This window comes from Otolemur garnettii, unplaced genomic scaffold (genome assembly GCF_000181295.1).
Source record: "Otolemur garnettii isolate 467f Iridium unplaced genomic scaffold, OtoGar3 scaffold00014, whole genome shotgun sequence".
Lineage (NCBI taxonomy): Eukaryota > Metazoa > Chordata > Mammalia > Primates > Galagidae > Otolemur > Otolemur garnettii.
In genome coordinates this window covers 16,545,532-16,556,189 of record NW_003852409.1, presented here as the reverse complement: position 1 = coordinate 16,556,189, position 10,658 = coordinate 16,545,532, and the positions used below count along the sequence as shown (strand labels likewise).

Sequence of the window (10,658 nt, the reverse complement as noted above, 5' to 3'; positions counted from 1 at the left end):
GAGTTGGAGGTTGCTGTGAGCTGTAATGCCACGGCACTCTGCCCAGGGGGACAGCTTGAGGCTCTGTCTCAAAAAAAAAAAAAAAAAAAAAAGTGATCTTCTAAACCCAGAAGATTAAACCAAAGAATGAGAAGAAAATTAAAAAATAACTATATTTTAGATCTTTAAACAGCCACAAAATTGTCTAGTATTGGTTCTGTTGTATTCTGTACTTAGAACTATTCTTGTCACCTATTTCTAAGCCTCAGTAACTCCTGGTTTCTGGTAGACTAGTTGTCTGCAACTTTTCCCTTTTTCTTTTTTGTCTTCTTAAAAAAGTTTTTTTTTAATTGAGGCAAAATCCATATAACATAAAATTAACTATTTTTTTCCATTTACTCCATAAAGTTTTTATTTTCTGTTTTGATAGGTATATAGTGTATTTCCACTTATTCCATAAAGTTTTTATTTTCTGTTTTGATAGGTAATTACATTCATATGGCACAACTGTCAAAACAATAATATAATAAGCTCCCCACCTATAGCTCAAGCGACTAAGGCGCCAGCCACATACATCAGAGCTAGCGGGTTCGAATCAGGCCTGGACCTGCCAAAAAATGAAAACTGCAACCAAAAAATAGCTGGGGGTTGTGGCGGGCACCTGTAGTCCCAGCTACTCAGGAGGCTGAGGCAAGAGAATCACTTAAGCCCAGGAGTTGGAGGTTGCTGTGAGCTGTGATGCCACAGGGCAATAGCTTGAGGCTCTGTCTCAAACCCAAAAAAACAAAAAACAATATAACAAGATCTGCATGTGAGGACTCACTCCTATTCTTGTCCCCATATTACCTATTCCATCTCACCTATTTCATCTCACAACCCTTAGTTAACTGCTTTTTTTTTAGTTTCTTTCTTTCTTTCTTTTTTTTTTTTTTTTTTTTTTGTGGTTTTTGGCCGGGGCTGGGTTTGAACCCCCCATCTCCGGCATATGGAGCTGGCACCCTACTCCTCTGAGCCACAGGCGCCGCCCTAGTTTCTTATTCTTTCAGATTCTTTCAGTGTTTCTTTATATAGGTGCATGCCAATAGGAATATATATTTTATTCCTCCCTCTTTTCACACATACAAAATAGCATTTGCTTTGTCCATAGAATACTATACACATGCAAAACACAATATCTTTTCATGTTAGTATACAGAGAGCTTCCTCATTCTTATTTTTTTTTTGAGACCGTGTCACTATATTGCCCTCAGTAGAGTACTGTGGTGTCACAGCTCACAGCAACTTCCAACTCTTGGGTTTAAACAATTCTCTTGTCTCAGTTCCCCAAGTAACTGGGTCTAGAGGCGCCTGCCACAACGCCTGGTTATTTTTGTTTTCCTTTGTTGCAATTGTCATTGTTGGTTAGCTGACCTGGGCTGGGCTCAAACCCGCCAGCGGTGCCATAATCACTGTGCTACAGGCACCAAGCCTCATTTGTGTGTTAGTAGATTAATATATTCCCTTATGTGGATGTGGTTTATGTAACTAGACCTTGATGTTTCCAGCTTTTTTTTTCTTATGTATTTCCATCAGTTAAGAAAGAACAAGCATGCACTCCCAATGTATGTCTTAAAATAAAGCAGTATCAATTCTGTAAATAAACTTAATGTCCTATGTTTGTAGCTTAAAAATAATTAAAATGCAGGATATGGTCATTTATCCATATACCCAATAGGTCATCTGTGCATCTTCAGATGTATGTACTCTCCATTCTGAAACTACACTTTGGATTAGTTAATGGATACAGAAGCTTCTAGCACAAAGTCTACTGTGTAGTCAATGGCAAGTTAGAATTAAATAAACCTGAACAAAGAGCTCCTGTTTCCTTCTTCCCACAGACCTCTTCTGAATATCTGTTTTCAGAATTGCTTTAGGCTTGGGGGAGGAATCATCTTTACAATCATCTAAAATACCTCCCTCTTTAATATCTCCACCTTATCTCCTCCAGTTTTTTATGTGTAAAATGGGAATAATTATGCCTGGTTGGTGGACTTGATTGAAAGGAAGTAATACTTATGAAACCACTTTGTCAGTTCCAAATGTGTAGGAAATTATTTTTGCTACTATCATTAATTATAATCTAGGTATACTTCTGAAATCTTTAATTCCCATTTTCTAGAGGAAATGGTTTTAAATAGATGTGGGGGGGGGGGCTTGAAAGATTTGATGTAAGAACCAAAAGGATAGAGCTGCCTGAAGGTAATGAACTTTGCTCGCAGTGACTTTTGTGACTTCCCTCTCTGTTTAGAGTCCTGATACAGACAAGGCGAAGTTGATCTCTCGGATGGCTAAAATGGGCCAGCCCATGCTGCCAATCCTTCCACCACAGCTGGAACCCAGTGACTCAGAAATTGAAGTATGTCTCCCTGGCTATATTAGATTGAATAGTACAAATGTTGCTATTTTTTCTTTTGATTGAAATGATAACTTTTTCTGCTTATACCCTAGAATCATTATTTAGAGGGTGTATATGTAAGATAATACAAATTGGTGTCAGTACATGTGTTTCTACTGTGATTAGCACTTACCCTGAGAGATGGGAGTAGTTCCATAATTAATTTTTATCCAGTTTGGAAATGAAATTTGAATAAGATAATATTCTCAATAAAAAATATATGTTACTTATGCATTGTAGAATAATTTAAAATTGTGGATAAAGAAAGAAGTAATGTACTTCATACAGATGGCATTCTTTTTTATACTATATTACTTTATTACCTGATTTTTTAAATTTAAATCTATATCATAAACATTTACATTCACATAAATAATGTGAGCAAATAAAGCATTGTTAGTTTAAAGGTAGCCCAGTGTTCCTTTATACATGTATCAGTTTTAGAATAATTCACTTTGTGTTTAGACATTTAGGCTGGTTTAGAGCTATAATGATCTAAAACTGGTATGTTTTTCCAAAAGAGACTATCACACTATAAGGGAAAGTTCTAAATTATTAAAAGAATGTCAAAGGTATTTCAGCCCTTGAACTATGGCATAGCAGATTACAGTTACTATATCTTATGTCTCAAGATTTTCTTTTTCTATATGAGGCTGGAAGATTTAGAATAACTTGGTTTAGAGGTATAGCTTTGATTTTGTGGAGAGAAAGAATGGGGAGGAACATTCTAAACTCTGTATCCAAAAACACCAGGTTAATGAGGTGCAGTGAGTCCTACTCTATCTGATTTTCATTGAGTACCTGGAAGGGCTACGGGGTTTATTTGGCAGAAGAGAAGAGGCTGGATTATTCCTTACAAGAGACTCTTATTTTTTAGGAAGATCTGGTTTGGAAAATGATGTATTCTAGAGAGCAGTTAGTTTAGCTGTTTTAGAAAATACGATTTCTAAATCGTATTTAGAAAACGATATAGAATATTTGTACAAATGAACTATGTTTAATTATTTGATAGGATTTACAGGAAGAATGGCTCTTGCTCTATGCCATAGTATCCACACCCCCAAACTGTTGGCTTTCTTGCTTGCCTTTCTTACCTCTTTGCCTAGAAGCTCTGTTTTGGAAGCAGGTTTAGGGAAGACAGCCTTAGTCTCCAGTAAAGGACTTTACATAGTAACCAAAACCTTACTGCCTATTTCAGGATGCGAATGCTGTGAGAGGAGCTGGGCCGCCCCTGGTGACTCCGGCCATCCAGCCCTCTGTTCAGCCAGCCCATCCAGTGTTGCCACAGATGACCTCACAGGGTAAGAAACCTCTCTGAGGCTCTGTGCCTTGAATTGGGTCAACACCAAAATTATCATCCCTGTAGGTAGGCTACATTGTTTTAGTACTGAGGACTGGACTAGAATGTAAAAACCTTGTCAGTTTGTCCCTGGGTAGGGCTTTTTCAGACCTGGAGATGTATTTAGACTGCTTGTTGTGACTTCTGCTGTGTGGCATTGTTAGTTTTGGAAGTCTGCACTCACCTATTGAGACATCTCCCTGAGTGTTTTTCTATACTTCCTGTCAACTGATGGGATCATAGTGCTGAGTCAGAAGCATATGAGAACACCCAGTTTCCTTGAATGGGCCCATTGCTGAGATCCCAGTTTTAGGAGACTAGGTGAGGAAAGTGGTGAAGTCTGGCTGGGCATGGGGGCTCATGCCTATAATCCTAGCACTTTGGGAGGCCAAGGTGGGTGGATTGCTTGATCTCAGGCTTTTGAGACCAGCCTGAGCAAGAGTGAGACCCCATCTCTACTAAAAGTAGAAAACTGAGGGAAGAGGATAACTTGAGCCCAAGAGCTTGAGGTTGCTATGAGCTATGATGACATGGCACTCAGTGTGCCAGAGTGAGACTTTGTCTCAAAAAAAAAAAAAAAAAGTGGTGGAATCTGAAGCATGATGGTATGTAAGGTGCTGTCCCAGACTCACACCAAGAAGCAGGGATGAATAACAGTGAAAATGTCTTGCTTTATCTTAGCACCTCAGCCACCTGTGTCTGGGCTCCAAGCACCCTCTGCTGCCTTAATGCAAGTGGCATCTCTTGATTCCCACTCAGCTATATCTGGAAATGCCCAGTCCTTTCAGGTAAAATTTAAAAACCATATCAGTTATATGCTGTAATTTATTATGGTTCTAGTCAGTCACTTTTCTTCTTGCATGATTCACACAGTAGCAGTGCCCGGAAGTCAGAGTTTGTGATTTTTTTTTTCCCTTCCTGAATCACCATTTTCCTCATCTCTAACTCAGGCAAAGGAGTTACAGTTGCTGAAAAGATTAAAGGCAAGAATAAGCAAAGCACCTGTTACAAAGCCTGCGCCTGGCCCAGAGCGAAGGTCCAGTCACTGTTGGCTTCCCTTTCTTTTCATACGTGTCAGTTGAGAGGTCTCTCTTCATATCTTCTGTATTCTTTGCTATCAAAAGGTGATAGGCTGGGCGGCACCTGTGGTTCAGTGGGTAGGGCGCTGGCCCCATATACTGAGGGTGGCGGGTTTGAAGCCCGCCCCAGCCAAAGTGCAACCAAAAAATAGCTGGGCATTGTGGCGGGCGCCTGTAGTCCCAGATACTTGGGAGGCTGAGGCAAGAGAATCGCCTAAGCCCAGGAGTTGGAGATTGCTGTGTGCTGTGATACCACTTGGTCTCTTCAAAAAAAAAAAAAAAGGTGATAGGCTAACATTCTGCACTATACTCAGCAGACAGTTTATGGATTGAGATGGAACTGTATGGAAAGTAAAGCTGGATTCTGCTGTTTAGTTATCCTCCAAAAGTGATTTTTTAAAGAAGAGTTTTTTTCTGTTTTTGCAGAAGGCAATGGCAGTAGCCTGTCTGCCTCTGCTGGCTTTTTTCCAGGGTAGTAAACTCTTTCTCCTGCCTCAGCACACTGTCAATAATAACAGGGATTCACTTCTCTGGTGATTTTTTTTTTAGACAGAGTCTCACTCTGTTGCCCAGGCTAGAGTACAGTGGTGCCATCATAGCTCACTGGAGCCTTGAACTTGTGGGCTCAAGCCATTCTTCTGCCTCAGCCTCCTGAGGAACTGGGACTACAGGGATGCACCACCATACCTAGATATGTAAATTTTTTTGTAGAGATGAGGTCTCACTATGTTGCCCAGGCTGATCTCAAATTCCTGGGCTCAAGCAATCTTCCTACCTCAGCCTCCCAAAGTGCTAGAATCATAGGCATGAGCCACCACACTCAGCCCCTTGGTGATTCTTAAGGAAGGGGTGAGAGTAAGTGCTGCTGTTGCCCTCTTTTCTACTTGCCCTTCCCTTCCATGGAGAATTACTCTCCTGTATACTAAGACTTTTTTTTAATGGATGGGTAGTTTTATCTGTTTTTGGAAATGAGTTAGATCACCTTATTTCAAGGAAGAATAACCATCCTATTATTTGCCAGGCACATAACTTATGAGCTATTAGAAAACCCGGCTCCCCCCAAAAAACTGCCAAAGAAAAGAAATTTATATCACTTCCTTTGACCACATAGCAGCCCTGTGGAAAGGAATTGTAAGCCAAAAAGACTACCCTGAATATTTTATAAACCAGTGTGGCACTTTCTCAGCCCTATGCAGGTATGCAAGCCTACACCTACCCGCAGGGATCGGCTGTCAACTCCCAGCTGCAGCCTGTTCGGCCCCTGTACCCAGCAGCACTCTCCCAACCCCCCCATTTTCAAGGTAGGATGAGATTCCCTCTCTTTCTCACCTTCTATTCTTTCTGTACTCTCTTTCCCATTTCATTTTCACTTTTACTCCAATTGCTCTCTACCTATTGTTTCTTCTCTTTAATTAAAGTGCTTTGTTGATATTCCCTATAATTCATTCATTTTAAGTGTGCAATTCAAAGACATTCTAGTGAACTTGGCAGAATTGTGCATCCATAGCTACAATCCTGTTTGAGAACATTTCCTACCACATCCTCCCCTACAGTCCCCTAGTACCTACTTTCGGTTTTGTTTTTGGCATTTTCTGCCACCAACTCTTCTAATTCTTCTGTCAGAATGGCTAGAGTTTATAGAAAATAGTAAAAGAGCAAACCTTAGAAGAAACTGAGAGAAAGCATGAAGACTATGGTGTTCAGTATCTCAAATGCAAGCTACTTTGTTAAAATTTTTAAATTATGAAAGTGTGCTTTTATTAAAATGTTAAACAATAAAAAAAGTACAAAGTGAAAAGTTATTATCCTTACCATCATTAATCCCCTGACCATGGGAACCCATTGTTAATGGTTACCTGGGTAACTTTTTGGATATTGTGCATGTATTTTATGTAAAAAAAATTGACAAAATAAAATATAAGCTGCTGTGATGGTATCCTGCCCTATTCAGCTGTTTGTCTTTTGTGTAATGATCACTTTTGGTTTAGGACTATAGTAGGAAGAAGCTGGTTATGTCATATAACTCAGTGGTTCTAGAATGGTCAGGGATCCCTGGATATAGCCTATGTCTGGAAGCTTCCCCTTCTCCATCTGGGAAACACATTTTTATCCATTAAGACTGTCATCTTCTTTGTGAAGCATTCCCTGCTACCCATCCCTCTGTCCTCTCCTCCTGCAGACACAACTGTGTGTGTGTGTGTGTGTTGCCAAAGAACCCATCTTGCTTTCTCTGTGCTACTTTTTTATCTAGTACATGGTCCACTTTTGCACTTAAATTAAATTAACACTCTGTTGTAATGATTTGTTACATGTCAGTCTTTCTACCAGACTGAGAGCTCCCTAAGGGCAGGAACCACATTTTATTCATTGTCATATCCCTAGTACCTGGTACAATGCACGGCATGCAGTTGGATTAATGAGGAAGCAATCTGAGTTGCTACTGGCAGACCTAAGTGGGCATCCTTGTGCTCTTTAAATCGAGTGTAGCCCTCCATCATTTTGCAGGATCATAGTTTAGTTATTGTTAGCTTTGGAGCCCTTTACCTTTACTGTCTCCTCTGCATCTTTTCCTGACAGTGTAAAATCTCTTCTAGAATTTCCTAGTCTATGGAACTCTTCATTTCCTTCTTTGCTCTCCTAAAAGGAAAGACGAGCTATTGGCTTTTCCTCATACAGTTTCCTCTGCTCTACTTTTATAAGTTTCTTTTTGGCTTATGTCTGTTTAGGATCAGGTGAGGTGACTTCATTTCTCATGACTGAAGCCCGGCAACATAACACTGAAATTCGAATGGCAGTCAGCAAAGTGGCTGATAAAATGGATCATCTCATGACTAAGGTGACTGAATCAGGGTTGGGGCCATGTTGAAAATGGGGTTATAAACAGGGGATATAAATAAACAGGGAGCAGCTAGAACTATAGGCAAACCCTTCTTTGGTTTCTTGCATTCATAGTAGTTAGTAGTGATTTACCTAGAAGAATAACTATAATTATTTTGGGGTCAGTTAGTAGGAAAAAACTCTACCGTATATTTAGGGATTATTTCAGTAACACATTAATCTCCTTAAAAAAGTGATCAGATCTTGGGTCGATTGTATTTCTTCATTTTAAACTTTCTCACGAGGTCTTTCTGACATTCTTTTTGTAGGTTGAAGAATTACAGAAACATAGTGCTAGTAATTCCATGCTTATTCCTAGCATGTCAGTCACAATGGAAACGAGCTTGATTATGAGCAACATCCAGCGAATCATTCAGGTGAGGGTGGTCGAGGACTCAGCACTCAGCCTGAAGGCTTGCCCTTGCTCTGCCCCAGATATACTACCCTCAACACCTCCACCCCAGAAATAGCATGTGATAAATGCTATACTGGGTTAAAAAATTCTGGAAAATTTATTATGGCTTGATTTGGTTCAAGTGACTTACCATTATATAGTCACAAGGAACCATTGCTTTTTGACCATACTTAAGAATTTCAGTTCATTTTATAGCCATTTATATACTTAGTCCATTTGTCCTAGTTATTTGTATCCATAAAGTATAATTTGATGTGTTATTTTAGTTAGTGTATCCATGTGGGACACAAGTTCTAGTTTTTGTCTCAAAATGTGCTAACAATGTTACCTGTCAGTTCAAGTTTATTCCCTTTTATCTGTACTTTTAAGACTTTAAAAAGGCATCATATGTTTTAACTTTAGGAAAATGAAAGATTGAAGCAAGAGATCCTCGAAAAGGGCAATCGGATAGAAGAGCAGAATGACAAGATTAGTGAATTAATTGAAAGAAATCAGAGGTAATGACAGGTATGGGGCCTGGGTGGGATAAATAGAGGGTTTACTATGGAAATGTCCAGTACTCATGTATTTCTGCTATTTGTGTTTCCTACCTGTCATATGAATTGCCTGCCTTCTGAGAGGTATTTTGATAGGAAGAGCTCAGTAGGCTATGATGTGAGTGAGACCTGTGTTGGGCTCCTGCTCTGCCCTGTATTTATTGCATGGCTTTGGGCATTTTATTTATTCCTGCTGGCCCTAGTTTCCTTTTCTGTAAAACTGGTATTAACACTACAAAAATTCTGGTGTCAACTCCTTTTTTTTCTGTGTGGGCTATTTTAACAACCCGAATATAACCAGAACCTCACTGATTCCCTATAAAACCCAAGCATTTTGTAATTTTTGGTGATTCTTCTGAAAATTTGGGTAATTCAGTGGAACTTGTCACAAGACAGCATGTTACTTTAAAAAAAAATCATTCTCCTGGGCGGTGTCTGTGGCTCAGTGAGTAGGGCGTTGGCCCCATATACCGAGGGTGACAGTTTCAAACCTGGCCCCGGCCAAACTGCAACAAAAAAATAGGCAGGTGTTGTGGCAGGCTCCTGTAGTCCCAGCTTCTCAGGAGGCTGAGGCAAGAGAATTGCCTAAACCCAGGAGCTGGAGGTTGCTGTGAGCTGTAATGCTACAGCACTCTACTGAGGGTGATAAAGTGAGACTCTTGTCTCTAAAAGAAAAAAAAATCATTCTCCCATATTTCTCTTCTCCTGTGTCTCATCTCCCACATGGCAAGGTTGAGGGAGTGGCTTCCTCTATCCTCCTTACAGCTTTCTTACTCCTGGCTCTTTCCTCTCTCATTTCTTGTTACCCTACACCCTTCAGAGTACTCTCCTCTGATTCAAGTTCCTGCCTCCAAAGTTGATTGCTGCAGATCTAAGGACAGCATTGCTTTCAGATTGCTGTTAATGAAGGCAGAGAACAATATTGTGAGGTCTGAATGGGCAGTGGGTCATACCTGGCCTGGATTCTGTGCTTGATATATATTTTCTTGTTCTCTATTTCTTTGACAGGTATGTTGAACAGAGTAACCTGATGATGGAGAAGAGGAACAACTCACTTCAAACAGCCACAGAAAACACACAGGCAAGAGTATTGCATGCTGAACAAGAGAAGGTAAAGTAACTGGGGAAAGGATAACCCAGGTCAGCACAGGTAGACCTAAGGAGTGGTGTCGTCTGCGTACTTACCTGTCAGCTTTCCAGCAGAATTTCTGCCATCACTGGGAAAAGAGCTAGAAGTCTCCTGTGGGTTTTATAATCCATCATCCACGTTTCTGTTTTATAATATGCTTTGCAGTGCGTGGATTCAAAACAATTACTGATCTCAGTTATTTGATCAAGGTAAGACTTACACAGCTTATTAGAAATTATTCTGTTGACAAAGAGGACATCTCTATTAATGCTAGGTAACAAATGTGTAGGTGATTTTTGATGGCATTTAAGATTGTTTAGTTTGCTACTTTATCTGTGTTTACTTTGTCCCTTCATGTGTGTCTTATGTTCTCCCTTCATCTGTGTCCATCAAAACATTTTACAGTACTACTATTGGACTTCAGTCCTTTTGGAATTAGGAAGTTTGACCTGTTCCTGCAGTAGAGTAAGGAAAACTCCAGTGGGTCTTGGGTTGGGATCTGCTGATTCTGAAGCCCATTCCACCTCTCCTTGTTCCAGTGACACTGTTTATCCATCATGGATTCCTTCTTGTTTGGGCTACTAATCCTGAGCTAGGAGATTTTGAACCTTTCATCTGCTACTTTCTGAAAGATTTAACAAGTATTTTGTATTTGCATTTTCCTTAAAAGCATGGAAAAATTGAATGGAATGCACTTTATAACTTGAGGAGTTTACTCACTGCCTTCTATTCTGGTAATGTTGAAGAGTCCTTATTTATTTCTTTGTGTTCTCTTAGCCATAGTATCCAGGCAGATACTGGCTTTGACCTCTTATCCTCAGATAAGCAATGCTTAGCCCTACACAGCCTCTCTAATCTTTTTTTTTTTTT

General features: G+C 39.9%; 1 protein-coding gene across 2 annotated transcripts in view; it reads left to right on the top strand.

Annotated features, from left to right (window-relative positions):
• The window catches only part of FKBP15 (FK506 binding protein 15), a 55,077-nt gene that overhangs the window by 24,795 nt on the left and 19,624 nt on the right, over window positions 1–10,658 (top strand). For both annotated transcript variants that reach the window (XM_012802413.2, XM_023510611.1), the window contains exons 12-19: window positions 2,267–2,374; window positions 3,612–3,714; window positions 4,434–4,540; window positions 6,018–6,132; window positions 7,558–7,667; window positions 7,978–8,085; window positions 8,526–8,620; window positions 9,668–9,770. In XM_012802413.2, the coding sequence (XP_012657867.1) occupies window positions 2,267–2,374; window positions 3,612–3,714; window positions 4,434–4,540; window positions 6,018–6,132; window positions 7,558–7,667; window positions 7,978–8,085; window positions 8,526–8,620; window positions 9,668–9,770 (849 nt within the window). The remainder of the gene's footprint in view (window positions 1–2,266; window positions 2,375–3,611; window positions 3,715–4,433; window positions 4,541–6,017; window positions 6,133–7,557; window positions 7,668–7,977; window positions 8,086–8,525; window positions 8,621–9,667; window positions 9,771–10,658) is intronic.